Consider the following 19,285-nt stretch of genomic DNA (forward strand, 5'->3'; position numbering starts at 1 on the left):
GGAAAATACAAAGTGATTTTTTCACAGAATGTGCTAGTTGAATATGAATGTGACTTTATTTGTGCCCATTAAACTTCAATGACATGTAAATTTGTGAAGGTATTTTATTTTTCTACCCTTGTCAATAATTTTTTTATTCTCCTGAATAGAAAAACATGAACCTAATGTGGCCCCCAAACTGATTGTTTGCCTTTTATGACTTAGTCTAGATGGTCCAATTTTGTGTGTTCAGGAGCTTTCTCAGTGATTGGAACCTAGTAGATATCTATTAAAGAGAAGAAAAGAACAAACCATTTCCTAATGATAGAGGAGAAAAACCATCCTGAAGAGACTAATGAATTTCTTCAATTCTGCAATATTATTATTCCTCATGCTTTTCTCATTTCCTTACTTTACCCTTGATTTTTTTTTCTCTTTTTAGACCCTTTTAGCAAGATTTACTTAGCAAGAGATTTTATAGCCTAGTCATTATGAAAGAGAAATGTGCCATCAGCCAAAAATATCTTTAAAGGGAGGAAGAAAACCCTTTATAAACAGGAAATCACTCTAGATTAAAAAAAAATCTGTGATATTGTAGTTTACATTTCTCCTTTTCCTCCAAAAAAGAAAAACAGACATTGCCTCCAAGCTGTTATACTTACTCAACCCAACATATAGTTACCAAATATATGCCGCTGAAAAACCGTCTGATGTGTTCTTAAATATCCTATGCATCACTATCAATGTCAGCTCATTATTCCACCATCATTTCAAGATGTGTTTGTACATGACTGTGCACTGCCCTCTCTTACATTCACACATCTTGCTGTCTCTGTCTACTTGTCTCAATGGAGCATTCATGTGACCTTTTTCCTGCAAAGAAATGGTGATACATTGCTGGATGTATTAGTTAAGCTATGTCATATAAATGATATGGAATTTGCCCATTTTTAAGTTGAATACTTCCTAATATTTCCTTGAAGGTGTATGATGCATAGATCATCCCTTCTTTCTGATGAGGCAGCTGGGGCAGTCAGGGGTCTCGTTTCATCACGGCATTACCAAAAGAGGCATAAAACCCTCTTCTGCGGAGACTGAGAGGCAGAAAGTGAAACAAGGAAATGAACAGCTAGAATTTATGTCTCAGTTTGTGACCTCAGTCTTTTTTTAATAATAAGTTTTTTTTATTGTGAAAATACCATACAGAGGAGTTACAATTACATGAGCAAGGTAATGAGTACATTTCTTATCAAGCATTGTTACCTCCTCCTTTGTTTCCCCTTCCCATCCCTGTCCTCCCATCTCCAACCCCCCCCCCCACCAAAGTTGTAAAGTTTGTTTTTTTGACATAGCATCTTGTACATTTCATTGTTGCAATGGGTCCACCTGTATCCCTATTTAAACAATTTGTTTTTTCCCTTCCCCTCCCCAAATTATACAAACATCAAATACAGTGAAAGCAGGGGTTATACTGTGGGGGAGGGACATACAATGCAACAAAAAAAATCACCTTATAAATATGTTAGAAACAATAGCAAGAAAGAAAAACCACTTGAGTCCTTAATCTTGGGGTTCATTTCGCCTAACATCAACTTATCTGACCTTTTTTGCTTGTCTCAGACATATACTAGTTAATGCAAATAAGGGAAACCATGAGACCTATGTTTCTTTGGGCCTGGCTTACTTCACTTAATGTTCAACCACTTTGGAAAGAGGTTCCTCAGAAAACTCCACTGTGACCCAGCAATCTCACTTTTGGGCATTTACCTGAATGATCATAAACAAGACCATACTAAAGCTACCAGTACAACTATGTTTATTGCAGCATTATTTACCATAGCTAAGGTATGGAACCAACCCAGATGCCCCTCAGTAGATGAATGGATCAAGAAAATGTGGTATATATACACAATGGAATTCTATGCCTCCATCAGAAAGAATGACATTTCCCCATTTATCAGGAAAAGGAAAGATTTGGAAAAAATTGTATTAAGTGAAGTGACCTCAGTCTTGAGTAACCACTATATCTCATGTATCTGTATCACATTTCTGAAAAAAATAACAAAACTTAAAGGACTTGTGCTGTGGTCTAAGCTAAACTAAATTTCTATACTTCCTTTGCAACATTTTGTCCATTGAAAGGGACACTGTTTGCCTAAATTAGAGAATATGAATTTTTAGCAAGGGACACTGTTTGCCTAAATTGTAGAATATAAATTTTTAGCGGTTAGTCAGACATAGTGGAAATGACTTGCATTAGTGTTTGAAGTAATATAATTGGAATCTCTTCCCCTTTTCTACCTAGTTCATGGATCGTCTGAAGTTGCTTCTGATGCCTCTGAAGCATCAGCCTGACTTTATCTACCTGCGTCATGTGCCCCTGCGCCGAGTCCACCTGTTCACTTTCCTGCAGGTGTTATGTCTGGCCCTGCTCTGGATCCTCAAGTCAACAGTGGCTGCTATCATTTTTCCAGTCATGGTGAGCTTTTCTTTTACTAACCTATCCATGAGGTTATATTGCTCTCATATGTTATTGAGAGATGCAAGCCCTCAGTCTTTTAGGTATGATTCCAACGTTTTTCAGTTTTTAACTCATCACTTTAAGATGTTATTATTAAGTTTCCATGACTATGATAATTAGATGAACTTACAATCCTGCTCACCTGAGTTCAAATACAGGCTTTGTGGTAGTCAGTGAATCTCCTTGAGCCACCATTAACTCTTGAGTCAAATGTGGGTGATATTGTCATTGTTTTGTACGCCAAGAATGCTCGGTGAAGCTCAAGTGTATAGCACAATGCTAGACACATTGTTGATATCAGTGTATATTATTTAAAAAATATTGTACAATTGGGGCAATCTAAATTAAAATAAAGTACATGTCAGTCCAAATTTCAGAAGTTATTGGAGGATTTTGTAAGAAATCCTCAGATTCATCAGAAGAAATGGAATGAGAAGCTTTGACTTTGAAGGTCTTGTGACTAGTGTCTTGCCATGTTTAAGACTAGACTCTGTAGCCTTGCCACGCTGTGAAAAGAAACAAGGGAAAGCAACTAACATTCCATTCAAATCAGAAGTGAATGAAGAAAGGCTAGGGGTGTGGCTGGAGCAGTAGAGTGTTTGCAGTAGCTTTCTCCCCTCTCCCCCCGACCCCAGTGCTAGGGTTTGAACTCAGGGCCTTGCCCTTGCTACAACAGGTGCTCTATGATGATCTGTACCCCCAGGCCTCTAGTGAATGAAGGAAAAAGAAATAAAAGCTGCTTGGTCTCACTAATAAGTTTTATTCATTCCCATTAGTCCACATTTCTTGTAAGAAAATGCACACGTACACTTAAGACAGGACACAAAGCACAGACTCCCCTCAGGTCTGTTCTATCTGTCCTTATAGTTCTGGAAATAATTTCTGTACATCTCTTACTCTTAAATAGAATTATAACTTTCTTTGTTCTTTGTAATTGTTTTATCTCCCAGAGACACAGAGAGAATGATAAAATAAATATTCATATCATATTTGTTAAGTCCAATTTTTTAAATTAATTTTTTAAAATCTCTTAAGATATAGTTGTCCAAAGGAGTTGCTATTTAACAAAGCAGTATATGAATACAGAATATCTTGATCAATATCACCTATTTCAACATTCTTACCCATCCCTCCCCGACCCACCCCTTCCCTCACTCTTCTTAATTTTTTATGTTATACATTGGATTCTTGTCTGCATTTTCCCCCTCTTTTTGCTGTCATCCCTCTAGCTCTTTCCCTTGATTCCACCCCATCCTTTTGGGTACCAGCTTCCTGGTGTTTTATCTTTCTGAACTTCGATATTAGTTTTCTAAAGAATTATACTATTTGAGATCTCTCTTGAATCTACAGTATTTGATCATATAATACATATGTGTGTATGTATGTGTGCGAGGGAGAGATCTGTTGTAAAAACACAGTGAACATGAGAAATGACTCCCATTTACTTATTCATATTGTGTTATCTACCTATTTTTTCTAAAATCAGAATAAATGAAGCTAAACCATAATATATTTGAAATATATCTAGTAAACCACTTATTGTGTCAAATAATAATACCTTAGTGAAGTACCTGTAGTTTATCAGAGCTTTTATTTGGTTACAAAAGTTCTGTACTATTAGCAGGGTGGATATTACTGATTCCTCTAGGAGTTGAAGAAACTGGCATATAGAATATGTGTGATGTAGATAAAGACAGATGTTTAAATTGACACAGAACTCCTACAACTCTCCTGTATCTCTGCTGTGGAGCAAAGCTCTTTAATTATCTTCAGAGATGAAGTAAGGGAAAGGGAATTGCTTTTCAAAAGAAACCCATAGACTAAAGATAGAGAGGCCAAGAATATGACTGTTGGAAACGGACAACCACGACCCCTTGAATCCTTTCTTTACCTGGTTACATACTGCCTAAGAGTTTAGAATGGTATCAGGTACGTGGTAAGTACTTTAGTTCATGTTGAAATAGTAGTTGAAATAGCCCTGTAAATAAAATGATCTAAGGATCTTTAAGTACTATCTTATATGGAAGATATCTTAGTATTCTTGCATTCTGCAGATTTTCTTGATTTTTTGTATATATTTATTGTAAAAATGTTGTACAGAGGCGTTACAGTTACATGAGTAGGGTAATGAGTACATTTTGTGTGAGCATTGTTATCTCCTCCTTTGTTTTCCCCCCACCATCACTTCCCTCCTCGCCTCCCCAACTCCTCCTGTCCGCCACCCCCCCCGCGCCCCAACATTGTAAAGTTCGTTGTCAACATAGTGTCCTGTATATTTTGTTGTCACAATGGGTCAGCCTGCATCCCCATTTAAGCGTTCTGCAATATCCCTTCCTCTCCCTAAATTTCAAACATGTATATACAAGATGCAGAACACCAGCATCAAATCCAGTGCAAACAGGGGTTATACGTGAGGGAAGAACATTCAAAAGAAACAAAAGAATCCCATAGTGCATTGTAAGTACACTAAAAGCACTAGCAAGAAAGAAAAAAACCACTTGTGGGTTTTTTTTTTTGTTTTTTGCTTAATATTATCTCATGTGGTCGTATGTACATAGCCTTTGACCTTCTCTGCTTGTCCTAGACATGCACTGGTCATGCAAACAAGGGAAACCATGGGACCTATGTTTCTTTGGGCCTGGCTTACTTTACTTAGTATAATTTTTTCCAAGTCTTTCCATTTCCTAACAAATGAGGCAACGTCATTCTTTCTGACACACACACACACACACACACACACACACACACACACACACACACACACACACACACACACACACACACACACACACCTTTTCTTGATCCATTTCTACTGAGGGGCATCGGGGTTGGTTCCATCTTAGCTATGGTAAATAATGCTGTGATAAACAAGGTTATGCTGGTAGCTTTGATATGACCTTGTTTGTGATTGTTTGGGTAAATGCCCAAAAGTGGGATTGCTAGGTCATAAGGGAGCTCTATGTGGAGTCTTTTGAGGAACCTCTTTGATTTCCAAAAACCTATATAAATTTTTAAATTTTATAATTTTAAATTATGCATAGCTGTTTTGACATGTAAATTTTGTTTTATTAAAAATCTTAGCGTGGAAGGGGAAATTATTATTTTGAAAAATCATCCTTTCACATTAAAATTCTAATTTAATGGGATCATTCATTTCAGTGAAACACCGTGAGTTTAAATTGAGAATTTTATGGGACAGCTTTCTCTATGAAGAAATGATTTTGGCCTGCTTCGTAGAAGCCCACTCCTGAGCCTGAGTTCTGCCTTGTACTAAATGGGCTTTATTCTGCTTAGTTGGGGAAATCCCAGCAATTGGTATAACTTCCTTTGACATACTTTCATTCCATCTTCCCATTTTTAATGAGTTTTTTTTATTGTGAAAATACTGTACAGAGGAGTTATAATTACATAAGCAAGGCAATAAGTACATTTCTTATCAAGCATTGTTGCCTCCTCCTTTGTTTTTCCCCTACCATCCCTGCCCTCCCATCTCCACAACTACACTCCCCCCCATCTCCCCACCCCCTCCCCGGCCAAAGTTGTAAAGTTCATTTTTCAATAGCATTTTGTACATCTCATTGTTGTAATGGGTCCACCTGAATCCCTATTTAAACGATTTGTTTTTTTTCCCCTTCTCCTCCCCAAAGTATCCCCAAAGTATACCAATACCATCTTCCCATTTTTTCCCTTCCAGATTTTGGCTCTTGTAGCTGTCAGAAAGGGTATGGACTACCTCTTTTCCCAGCATGACCTCAGCTTCCTTGATGACGTCATTCCAGAAAAGGACAAGAAAAAGAAGGAAGATGAGAAGAAAAAGAAAAAGAAGAAGGGAAGTTTGGATAGCGATAATGATGATGTAAGGAACTTTCCAAAATTCCAAAGTAAGCTAGTTGAAGACAAAAGTGTCGAAAAGAAAATGAACTTAATAGACCTGATGTGCAACGAAGTGCTGAGGTCTCAGAACGTTTATCTGGCCTTAGTGTCAGTGTCCCTCATCCCACCCCCCCCCCCAATTTACCTTGTGTTTTCTCACTTTTTTTCTAAAGCCTTGCTGTAACCATTAATATATTAATAATGACATCATGACTGCTAAAAAGAAATACCCCACATTTAAAGAACTCCAGTCTCATTGATGGAAAGGAAGTTTGCTAGATCACTAATGCTATAAAATGTATTTGGCTTATGATTGATATCTTAGGATTTATATTTCAACTGGTAACTCAATTTTCTGCAATTTTAAGTCTACTATGGATGGATGTCACAGGAGGTTTATTTAAAGAGGCTCTCAATGAAGTCTTACGCTAGTATATTATACTAGCAGTGCACTTACACTAAAACGATTTGCAATTATCTTTCCAAAAGTCTTCAAAAAAAAAAAAAAAAGGAAAGGGAATTGGAGTTTAGGGTCTTTTTACCTAATTATATGGTCAGTGTCATAGTCCAGATGGTCCTTCTGTAACTAGCTGATTAAGTTAAGAAATGAAATTATTGATATTTTTATTCTTTGAAAGACCATGTTGTAGAAGTACAGATGCTCTGGCAGGGATCTGCAATGAATCCCAAGCAAAAGAAAAACTGGGATTGCTCTTGCTTTGACAAAAGCTTGCACACACATATTCACACGCATGCACACATACAGCCATAGATATACAAAGACACACACACACACACACACACACACACACACACACACACACACACACACACACACACACAACTTATCCCAGTAGCATTTTGAAACAATTGCCAAAATGCTATTTTTCATGTGATTTTTTTTTCTGGATTTTATACAGTATAGTGTCACGAATCAACTTTTGTGTGTTTACCCATTCCAAAATAGGGATATAGTTAACTTTTATTGTCTGTTCTATACTTGATAACTTGAGTTATGCATACATTTTGCTGAATGATCAGAACAGATCTTTAAATAAAGGGTATACTTTTGTCCTCATTTCAACTGAGAAATGCTAACATTCTTAATTTTTCAAAAATTAAAAATTTCTACTTCACTCAGATGTTATTGACAAATAAAATTGTATGGATATACAGTATATGATGTGGCATCTAGATACATATATTTAAGTAATTTTTGTAAGATTGCATAGCCATAAACAGTGATGTTCAACTCTAATCCACGCCTCTCTACCTATTTCCAGTCGACTGGACTGTCTGATTATATTCTTTTTGTAGAACTTGGACATGGCATAATGAAGGGAGACAACAGACAGAATTGAATTTCAGATAAATTGATCTACTAGAAAAAGACAAAACATACATGACACATTTAGCTAAGGAGAAAAGGGACTGAGGGAGCTTTTAGGACTGTCACCATCTATCTTTATAGTGAGAGCAGGTATATAGATTTTCTGTTTCTAATGATGATATAAAAGGAGAGAATGTATTTAAGCTGCAACCGAGATTAACATGTGGCATTAAGAAGAATGATACCCTTGCACATTGAATAGAAATCAAAGATTGAAATAAATCTCTGAACCATTGAGGACAATGAAAATGAATTGCCTGAAATATTTAGATGATCAAAGCAGTATTTCATCTTGAATTTGTAAAAGTTACTTCAGTGCATGTCTATAAACACAAAACTTAAGATGTATACAAAGCTATATTATGGAACTTTCTTTAATTTTTTAAATTATCTTTAAGTAGCTGTACAAAAGTGTTTCAATTTAACATATCGATTTATGAGTACAATGGATTAAAAAATAAAATACCATCTTTGAGGAATTTTTTTCAAATTCTAAATATAATTTTATTTCAGAGGTGTAATGTAGACAGAATAATATTGTCTGCTATATATTATAAGCCATCATTTCTCCATGGAAGAGTTGGTCTCTCTGCAGTTTGTCTCTTCATTAAATGGCACTCAGAATATTGAACACTAGCTAAGGCTTACTTTGAGAAATGCAAATTGTTGGAAGTATCTATCATAGAATGGTTTGCACAGTTTTCTCTACCATGTATACACTGCTATTGACAGTTTTCTATATATGTATATATACAACATACATCATAAGTTTTCTCTACCATGTATTCACTGCTGTTGACAAATTTTCTATATATGTATATATATATATAACACATATCATAATATACTATATATAATATAGTATATATAGTATATTAAATAGTGTATATATATATATTCTCTCTCTCTCTCTCTATATATATATAGTATATTATGATGTGACACTTACCTAAATTTTTCTAAAGTTATCTAACTGTAAGTGGTAAAGCCCATTGCTTTCCAGTGACCAAAAAAATGGCTTAAACGAGCTCTAGAAATGTTTTACAACTTGTAGCAGGAATTTCAGCAAATCATATTTTATCAAAATATTGCTGTTGCTTTGTGAATATTGACCATTTTGAAACCTATATTCCCAATAGATTTCCTGACAGTGGTATGTGATATTACTGCTGTTCTTACTTTTCTCTCCATTGAACCTGGACCAAAACAACAAATAAACACATTCATTTGCTCTTTGACAATGAATTCATCCAGACAGAGTATATCTGTGCAGTAAGCCCTGGGTAGTATGCCCATTATTTCAGGACTTTACACTTGGAAGGTAGATCTTCTAAGACTTATCTGATAGTAGTATGGTGTGGGGTCTATGGTTATATGGGACCATACTAAAACCTAAGGCTTGCAATTCAAATATTTACGGACAGAAGCTGTAGAAATTATGACTTGTCAACATTTTAGGCCATTTACATCATTTCTTTTTTGTTGCATTTTTTTCAGATATTGATATTTGAACTCAGAGCCTGTGCTCTCATTTAGCTTATTCTGCTCAAGTCTGGAGCTCTGTCCCTTGAGCCACATCTCCACTACCAACTTTTTGGTGGTTCATTGGAGATAAGAGTCTCATGGACTTTTCTACCTGGGATGGCTTCTAAATGGCCATCCTCACATCTCAGCCTCCTAAGAATCCAGGATTATGATAGGCATGAGCCACCAATGCCTGGCTCCTCACAACCATTTTGAACCTTCTTGGTAGGCTGTGATTAAAAGTCAGTTGCCAGCTTGTCCATTTCTAAGAACATATTTCAGGGAACATTTGAAATAAGATTTATTCTTAATATTGCCATGAAGGAAAGTACACGTGGCATCTTAATTGTTTTTGTTTTGCTAGTTTAAATGCAGTGTCTTAGTTCTCCAAGAGGTTATTATTCTCTTAAATTCATTGTGAAGGAATTTTCAATATCAAAACTTAGTTATTTTTTTTACCCTAGTCTTCTTTTTTCTTGATCTTTTCTTTTTGTGGCACTGAGGATTGAACCCAGGGCTTGGTGCAAGCTGTGCTGCATGTACTTGATCCCTGAACTACACTCTTAACCCTCTAGTTCTCTTTCCAACTTTCAATTAAAAATTTTCTCCCTAGAGACAACTGGATTCACTATGCTAAGTATTAGTCCTGTGGAAAGCTGTGACAAATTGAATTAAGTGATCGGTTCTTTAAATAACTCCATGATCAGCTGCTTGGTTTTATCATTTTTAATCCAGTTATTATTCTCTGTTTATCTGACCATGACACTTCCTATTGGATTTATTTTCTTGGATTTTTTTGGTTTTATATTTTCAAACATCTTTGGTACAAGTAAATTGAAGTGAACTCTTCATTGCAAAATAAAATCTGAAATAGAGTATTAAAGTAAGGAAGGGAAAACTAAGGGTCTGTAGACAGCTCATTATAGTGGATGTTAAAATAGTCTACTTGTTTTAGAAGGAAAAAAAATGGGTCATGTTTTTCCTAGAGATAGACTTGAAGAACATAAAAAACAAGAGCTTTAAGACGATATTATAGTTTGGGAAAATTCCTAGATTTAATCTGTTTGCACAGTGAGGTAATTTGCCTCACATATACAATAACCCTTGTTTGCAGGTTGGGATCTTGTAAAATGCTTTACAAGGAAGTAATAGCAATCTCCTTGATGTGGGTTCTCCTTTAAACATACTCAGTTACCATTCATGCAGAAGAAAAGAGAACAAATGTCAAGAAGTGTTTGAAAAGTTAGCAAGCTGGTAGGTAATAGGTGTTCTCACCTAGACCTATGTAAATGATAATATGCAGAATATTGAATTGTAGGAAGCAATGAGTAACCAAAGCATTCTAAAAACAGTTATACATTTCTTTCACAGTCTGACTGCCCATACTCAGAAAAGGTTCCCAGTATTAAAATCCCAATGGACATCATGGAACAGCAACCTTTCCTAAGCGATAGCAAACCTTCCGACAGTGAGTAGAACTAACCTCTTGCATGCATGCTTTAACCTGCAGAGAAAATGTATAACTCTTATCTTCCCATTGCTCCACTTTAGTGTTCTCTTTTTTTCTCCCCCATGTAAAATATTTATATTTAATTCTGATATAACTTCATTTTTTCTACTCCTAAGCTTTATTGTTCATGTCTTCATTTTATCCATAACCTTTGGCGGTCCTTCCTCTTCTCAAGTCATCACAGTTGTTTGTTTTTTTCAATTGCTAAACCTAAAAGCATGTTTTTAATGGATATTCTCCCCCATACCAGTATCCAGAAATACAGCTTATAGAACTACATCGCTGTCATTGTTTGTGTTCCTTAGGTTTCAATCAATGACCAATTCATTACAAAAGAGAAATTGCATCATGGGTTTTTCAGTGATCATTTAATCAATGGTTAATATTCAAATTTTTGAATATTTCCAATTAAATTGGCAGTCATGACTTATTAGCACAATACATTTTTTTCTTCTTAATGTCTTTTTTTCTTCTTAATGTCTTTATTTCTCTTCTGTTTCAAAATCACCAGTGTAACTGCATTGGTCTTGCTAGGGAATAGCCTGGTGGCTCCAGTGTAATAGTTTATAACATGTCATTTTTTTCTTTTGTAATTGAGTTAACAGGCTACTCTAGTAACTTTTGTAAACATCTCAAGCTAGTCCAATAGCAATTAAAAATTGCCTTCAAAGCATTTTCCACTCTGAGTTCTTATTTGAAGAAAATATATTCTAGCTCCAAATGCACTTTAAATTACATTCATCTGTTATAGGAACAGACACAGTTGAGATTTTTTTTTTGTCTAGTTGACAGTGCCACTTGAACATCAGTAAGAAGTTAGCATCCTGCTGGGCACTGGTAGCTCACACATTTAATTCTAGCTATTCAGGAGGCTGATCTGAGGATCGAACTTCAAAGCTAGTCCAGGTAGGAAAGTCCATGAGTCTCTTATCTCCCAATTAACCACCAAAATGCCACAAATGGAGCTGTGGTTCAAGTGGTAGAGCACTAGCCTTGAGTGGCAAAAACTCAGCAACAGCATCCATTCCCTGAATTCAAGAACCAGAACCAAACACCAAAAAATATGTTAATATCCCAAGAAAAGGTTGAAATGAATGATATATTAGTTATCATTTGCCAAATAACCAACTACCACAAAATTTAGCAGTTTAAACAAATGGTTTTGACATTCAAAAATTTAGGAGCAACTGAAGTGGCAATTGTAGCTCCAGGTCACTTATCCTAAGACTATGAATCAGGCTGTCAGCTAGGACTAAGTTTCTTCTGACTTGATTGGAGTTTTGAATCTGCTTCCAAGTTGCCACAAGGCCCAGGTCACACTGGACATGCCAACAGGACTGCCTATGACATGGCTTCACCCAGAGCCAGTAATAAAAGAGATAGAAAACTAAACAGAAACATCAATCTTCTATAATCAAGTCTCAGAAGTGGTAGACCGTCACATCTGCCACGTCTACCATCTTGTATTGGTTGTGGAGAACATCTTTGTTGGAGTATAGGAAGAAATTACACGAGAACATAAATTCCAGGAGAAAGGAGTCATTGGGAAGCCACTTGGATGCTGTCTAGCATCACAGGTTTAAAGAATAAAGAATCAAAGCAGCCTTACATCTGTAGTACAGCATCTAACTCTAAATTGTAACTGTAATTGGTACATTTTTATCAATGGGACTTGGTTAGCAGTTTATTTATTTGTGTGTGTGTGTGTGTGTGTGTGTGTGTGTGTGTGTGTGTATGTGTGAGATGGTGTCAGTTTTGAACTCAGCTTCACACTGCAATTCAGCCACTTAGCTTATTACTGGTGCTCTACCACTTGAACCACACCTCTAGTTGAACTGTTTTGCTGGTTCATTGGAGACAGCATCTCATACTTTTCTGCCAGAGTTTGCTTCAAACTGAGATCCTCAGATCTTAGCCTCCTGAGTAACTAGGATTATAGGTATGGGCTACCAATACCTGGCTGGAATTCTATTTTGATTTGAAGTTCCCTAAACTAAGTTCTAACTTCATCTTTTATCTCTAGAGAATGAATGACAGGAGCTATGGTGTACATGCTCAGCTTGTATGTCTTCTATGGATAAAATAATCTGACACAGCACCTTCTAAGTACAGTGTAAAGGCTACTTTTCAAAAATCATTTGAGACTTGTGACAAAAGTTGATGTGCCATTCTTTATTCGCCCCAAATCCCTCTAACAGTATAAATTAAAAGTTGATATACTATTAGTTTACTTAAGCAAATGTATGTGATCATTTTGACTGAATGTTTTTCTACCAATATGTCATAGTCCATAAATAATGAGCAAATTCAATCAAAATAGAACTTCAGTATCATACCTAAGTATTTTTTTCCTCCTCTTCACCTTCCTCTGCCAGAACTGAGGCTTGATCTCAGGGCCTGAGAGCTGTCCTTTAGCTTTTTTGCTCAAGGCTTTTGCTCTGCCACTTGGGTCACACCTCTACTTCCAACTTTTTGTTGATTAATTGTAGATAAGGGTCTCCTGCGATTTCTTGCCAGGGCTTGCTTCAAACTGAGATACTCAGATCTTAGCTTCCTGAGTAGCTAGAGTGATGGGTGTGACTGACCAGTACTTCCATTTTTTTTTTCTCTTGAATAATAGCTAACGATAGAACATGGAAAGAAATGGAAGGGCCAGCATTAGACATTAAAATGTTGCTCACGCTGGAGGACATAATTCTTTCACCTCTCTCACTAGAATGATAGAGGATAGTAGGTAGTGCTCCATTCCAGAGAACAAGAAAGGAGGAGATAAAGGGATAGGGAGAGAATAACAAAGGAGGAGGCAACAGTGCTTGACAAGAAATGTACTCATTGCCTTACTCATGTAACTGTAACCCCTCTGTACAGGATCTTTATAATACAATAAAATTTAAAAAATTAAAAATATAAATAAATGATAGGTCATCCACTGCTTACACTTAACTTTGAAACAACGGCTAAGTTGCCTGACTCATATTTCTTACTCTCCAGTTGTAAAAGTTCCCTCAATTCTGTGAAGATTGTTTCTTTAAATTCTACTTTGATAGTATTTTTTGATTCTCAGCTTTGCTTTCTTTCAGGAGAAAGAGCATCAACATTCCTTGAACGCCACACATCATGCTGATAAAATTCCTTTCCTTCAGTCACTCGGTATGCCAAGGTAAAGGAGAAGCTACTTTCCCCTTGCTCTGTGGAATGATTGTCTCATGGAAATGCAGTCCAAGGGTAGAAGATTGGCAGAACTCCTTGTTCTTTGTCCTCTCTAGGATTTATCTTAAATAAATTACCCAATAATCACACCAGCCTTTGCTTTTAGAAAACATTCTCAGAGACCTGCTTACTCTTAGAAATACTCAACTTCATCAACTTAAAGCCCAGAATCAAAATGAGTGGTTATCATTTCAGCATCATGCCTGATTTAAGGATAGCAGGTCTTTTCCTGGAATTTTTCTCCCTGCCCCCCACGCTCATAATTTATTTGTTTGTTTGTTTTTATTGTGAGAATACTGTACAGAGGAGTTACAATTACATGGGCAAGATAACGAGTACATTTCTTATCAAGCATTGTTGCTTGATCCCTTCTTTCCTGGAATTTTTCATCCAGGCATTTTCTTCCCCTTGCAAGCTCTCAAGACAACAGATCGTTCTAGGGTTTCCAAAGACTGAAATCTCCAAATGTTGTTAACATGTCAGTCTTTTGGTTTTTTAATTACCAATAATATTACCAGTCTGCTTGTCCCTTTTTTTTGTCTTGCTATTATTTCTTAAAGTCAAGGTATGAAATTTCTACTTATTTTGTGTGTGCTAGCACTAGCAAATCAGGATGTGGGTGATGTCTCTTGGCTTTTTCTGCTCAAGGCTTATCCTCTATAACTGGAGCCATACCTCCAATTTGGGATGTCTGGTGAATAATTAGAGTCTCATGGACTTTCCTTCCCATGCTGGCTTTGAACCTTGATCTTTAGGGCTCAGCTTCCAGAGTAGCTAGGCTAACAGGTGTGAGCTAGGTATGAATCACTGGCACCTGGCTTTACTTGAGTTTCTTGACTCTGCTAGCACCTTGATCAAATTTAATACATCTTGTTTTTAACACACAAGGAAGGGATGAGTATCCAAAGTTAGACACATTTGAATTCTACACAGTGTGTAAGCATTTGAAAGATGATAAATAAAACTGGATTTACTATTTATTTTCTTTTTCTTTTTTCTTTTCCTCTAGTCCTCCTAGAACTCCAGTAAAAGTTGTGCCTCAAATTAGAATAGAACTTGAGCCTGAAGACAATGATTACTTCTGGAGGAGCAAGGGAACAGAAACTACATTGTAACCTGTTTGTCTTTCTTTAAAACTGACAAGTTTTGTTGTGAATGTTTTTTGTTTTCATTTTCATTTTGTTCAGATGTTGTTTCTTTTTCATTTTTGTTTTGTTTTAGGTTTTGGTCACTGGCCAAATCTAGAAGTCTTTCTGCTTCTCTCTTGCATAGGTAAAAATCAAGACCATTGTGCTCTGTTCCTTATAAACAGCATCTGAGGAAGTCCCTCACATTCTTAAGTGTTCAGATAGATTCTCTGACAACCAAATTCTTCTGTCACTTAAGACACGCACAGATCCTGTGGGTTTTTTTTTTTTCTTTTACTAAGCAGAGGTCAAAAGTATTAAGGATTTTTTAAACAGCTTTTATTAAAATATTGAAGGAACTTAAAACTTTAGCTTTGGAGCTATGCCCACTGGCTTGTCTTTGTCTGGTAGAACAAACCCAGAACTCTAGACAAAGCTCCTTCTCCCTTGCCAACCTCCCCAGGACTGAAACCATGCTGCTCTTCTAGTCTGCTCTTGCTTGTCAGCCCTAACCTTAGACTTATTATAAGAAGACAAACTAAAGGTACTTTTACCCCATATAGAGAAACCATTGCCATCATTGTAGCAAAGTGCTGGAATGTCCCTTTTCCTATGCATCTTTTTTTAACCCTTTAATGAACTTATCTGTTGAGTACATTGGAGAATATTTTTCTTCCTAGATTTTGTTGTTTAAATTATGAGGCCTAACCTGCAACTTATTTTTTGTCAATTTTTTAAACTTTTTTTTAATTACTGTAAAGAAAATGAATTTTTTCCTGCAGCAGGAAACATAGTTTTGAGTAGTTCTACCTCTTATTTGTAGCTGCCAGGCTTTCTGTAAAAATGGTGTTGTATATAAATGTGATTTTTACATACACACACACACACACACACAAAACACACACAACATGCACATACCCACTCTCTAGGGTAAGCCAGAAGGCTATATCAGATTTAAAAACACCATGTTTCTAAGCATCCATTTTCCCCTTTCTTTGAAAGAATTTTAACTGTTCTCTGAAGAAGACTAAGGGAGAAGAGGAAATTCTTTGACAGTCGAAGTAACTAATTTGTGATGATGATTGATCATATCCAGGCACAGATGCTGGTTGTATTATCCTGTCAGTGTCCTATGCAGTATTGTTAGGCTTTTTTTTTTTTCATTTTGATATTTTTGTGTGTCTGTGTGTGTGCTCTGTGTGTGTCTGATGCACATATGTGCAAAAAGTAAGAAAAAATGACAGACAAAGGGCCAAGTTTTCAATTCCTTATGTCAGTTCTCAGAAAACCCAAACCGTATAGGAAAAATTGAAAATTCCACCAGAGAGTTCAAGAAAATTACTATTAAAGAAGTGTAAAAATATTTTATTACTCAGATATCAGTTAAAGGCACATTTTTTCTTTCTTTTCTTTTTCTTTTCTTTTTTTTTTTTTTTTTTGTAGTCAGTTCTGTAACCTGAACTCAGGGACTGAGAACTGTCCCTTGGCTTTTATGCTCAAGACTGTTGCTTTACCACTTGAGCCACAGCTCCACTTCCAGCTTTTTGCTGGTTAATAAGAATCTTAAGAACTTTCCTGCCCAGGCTGTCTTCAAACAGCAAACCTCAGATCTCAGTTTTCTGAGTAACTAGGATTACAGGCATGAGCCACCAGTGCCTGGCTACTTTAGTTCACTTTTACAAAAACTCTAAATGTTGTTTTTTCTAATCATGAATCAAACTTTGGACATTAAAGGTTCTCTCCATTCCCTTCAGAGAACTGAAGCAACTAAACTCATCACCTCAACCCTTGAGACAAGGTAAAAGCTACCTACATTCCCACTTCTAATCTGTATTGTGTAACTGGGAAGAGTTTGGTATTGGTGATGTCAACACACAAAATAGTACCTTACATTTGCTACAAGGAACAATTAGTATCCAAGCATCTCATTACTGAGGAACAGAAGTAGCTCCCATACTAATAAGAAAACCTAAGGTCTACATGGAGCCACTGAGAAGAACTAAATAGACTTTGGAAGGTTTTGTTTCTAGATGGTTTTGTAAACTAGACATGAATACTACAGTATTGTGTGTGTGTGTGTGTGTGTGTGTGCACGCGCGCGTGTGCGTGTGCGCATGTGTGCATGTGTGTGTGTGTATGTGTGTGTGTGTGTGTGTGAGCTTGAACTCAGGGCCTGGGCATGATCCCTCAGCTTTTTCACTCAAGGCTGACACTCTACTACTTGAGCCATAGCTCTACTTCTAGCTTTCTCATGGTTAATTGGAGATAAAATCTCACAGAGTTTTCTGCCATGGCTGGCTTCAAACCAAGATCCTAAGATCTCAGCCTCTTGAGAAGCTAGGATAACAGGCATGAACCCTGGACCCACCCAGCGTAACTTTTGTTTAGTTTTGTTTTACAAAGTATTTCTTTCTTTTCTTCCTGATGGGAAGTTGGTGTTCTGAGTTTCAGGTTTCTTGAAGGGCATGCAGAGTTATTAACCAGGAGTCTCCTGACTATACAGAGTGTTAGAATGGAAAGGATGACAGCTGGTCTGCCTATCAATGGAGCATGAATGCCTCTGGTTCTGCATTCCAGAGGAAAACTCCTGGAGGTGCCCTTTGCCTTGAGAAAAGACACTCTTTACTGTGTGCAACAAACAGATAATTAGGGTCCTCATTGTTTTGTGTGCAGTAGAATAGCATTTTCCTTGCCTTTTCCTCCAGCCAAGGTTGAGAGAAGGTCTAGGGAGGGGACTTAGTGACTTGAGAAACAGGAAAACCAACCATTTCATCAGCCCTCACTGGAAAGAACAGGAGACAAAGCAATGACCTGCCATCAATAATCCAGTTGGAGTGTATTTTATGCACAGGCAACAACACACACAGAGTAATCTCTTGTCAGCTCTCTGTTTTGGTGTTTAATATAGAAAATGATTGTCTTCCGTGTTTTTTGGTTCTTCTTCCTTTTTTTTTTTTTGTAACTGTGTTAAAGTACTTGAAATGTATTGACTGCTGACTATCTTTAAAAAAAATCAAAACCATTTGATTTGTATTACAGAGGTTGACATTGTTCAGGGATGGGACAAAGCTTGCTTCAATCCTTTGCATACCACTTCATGATTTTGGTGCAGAAACCTGAGATTTTCTTACTTTCCCTATCTGCCCTCACAGCACAAACATGAAGCCCAGGGGCTCCAAGAGGATTGGTGCAGTCATTCAGCTCATTGTCTGAAGGGAATTTTCAGATGCTGATTTTATTGAGCTTTCTGACAACCTGGGGAGAAAAAAGCAAAAGAAAGAAAAACTTTCATAGTTGATGCTCAGTTATGTTTTAAAACCAGAGATTTGGTTATATATTCTCTCTTGGCTCAGTTCATTTCATTGTGTTCTATGCGTATAAGCAAAATTCCTGAATTCTTACTTTAGGCAAATATTGCAACTCAGGGCTAAAGTCACCCAGTGAAACTTTTAGAGCCAGAAGTCACTTTGTCCCAGTCCTACAATGTGAAAAGAAGAATAGTTGCCTCTTCTTAGCCATTTTCATGGCGGGTACATATCGTGCACATTACTTTTCAGAATCAATACGCACTTTCAGATATTCTTATTTTTATTCTCTTAAGTCTTTATTAACTTTGGAGAAATGATGCCTCTTTTTATTTTAAATGAAGTAGATCAACATGGTGGAACAAAATGATAAAGAACAGAAAACATTTCAATATATTACTAATAATTTTTTCCAATATAAAACCTAAAATTCCTATAACATAGTATTTTACAGTTTTATGAAGCTTTCTATTGTGACTTTTATGGAATTAAGAGATGAAGAAGATGAGATATTTTAGCATTTATATTTTTCAAAATTAAATGTATACTTAAAATAAAGTAACTTTATGCATTTATGAGTGTCAAGTGCTTCTTGTTCAAACATTTAATCATTGAATGACTATTAGTTTGTTTCTTTGGGTCCTGCAGAGATGAGTAAGCCTGCTTCTATCCCCAAACTTTATTTCTTTAATTTCTTTCAGCAGGAGGATAAAATAAATGCCCAAGTTATACAAAAGGTTTTTAGAATTACCTATTAAGTGCTCATGAATCCTTGTCATACAACAGCTCAAAGTAGAAAACATACATCCATCTAAGAAAAATAGAGTTCAGCTTAAGCACTCATTT

The 19,285-nt window shown here is 36.3% G+C and overlaps 1 protein-coding gene across 5 annotated transcripts in view; it reads left to right on the forward strand.

Moving 5' to 3' along the window:
- Nucleotides 1-19,010, forward strand: part of Slc4a4 (solute carrier family 4 member 4) — a 315,411-nt gene extending 296,401 nt beyond the window's left edge. For 2 of the 5 annotated variants that reach the window (XM_042678216.1, XM_042678214.1), the window contains 5 exons: nucleotides 2,285-2,458; nucleotides 6,195-6,356; nucleotides 10,659-10,755; nucleotides 13,878-13,957; nucleotides 18,287-19,010. In XM_042678216.1, the coding sequence (XP_042534150.1) occupies nucleotides 2,285-2,458; nucleotides 6,195-6,356; nucleotides 10,659-10,755; nucleotides 13,878-13,921 (477 nt within the window). In that variant the 3' untranslated portion in view covers nucleotides 13,922-13,957; nucleotides 18,287-19,010. Of the gene's footprint in view, nucleotides 1-2,284; nucleotides 2,459-6,194; nucleotides 6,357-10,658; nucleotides 10,756-13,877; nucleotides 13,958-15,016; nucleotides 15,377-18,286 lie in introns of those variants that run through there. The other 3 variants (XM_042678213.1, XM_042678215.1, XM_042678217.1) reach the window with 2 other exon arrangements.
- Nucleotides 19,011-19,285: the final 275 nt, after the last annotated feature.

The sequence above is a fragment of the Dipodomys spectabilis genome, unplaced genomic scaffold (assembly GCF_019054845.1).
Source record: "Dipodomys spectabilis isolate Male_0828 unplaced genomic scaffold, ASM1905484v1 ptg000043l, whole genome shotgun sequence".
In the NCBI taxonomy this organism is placed as follows: Eukaryota; Metazoa; Chordata; class Mammalia; order Rodentia; family Heteromyidae; genus Dipodomys; species Dipodomys spectabilis.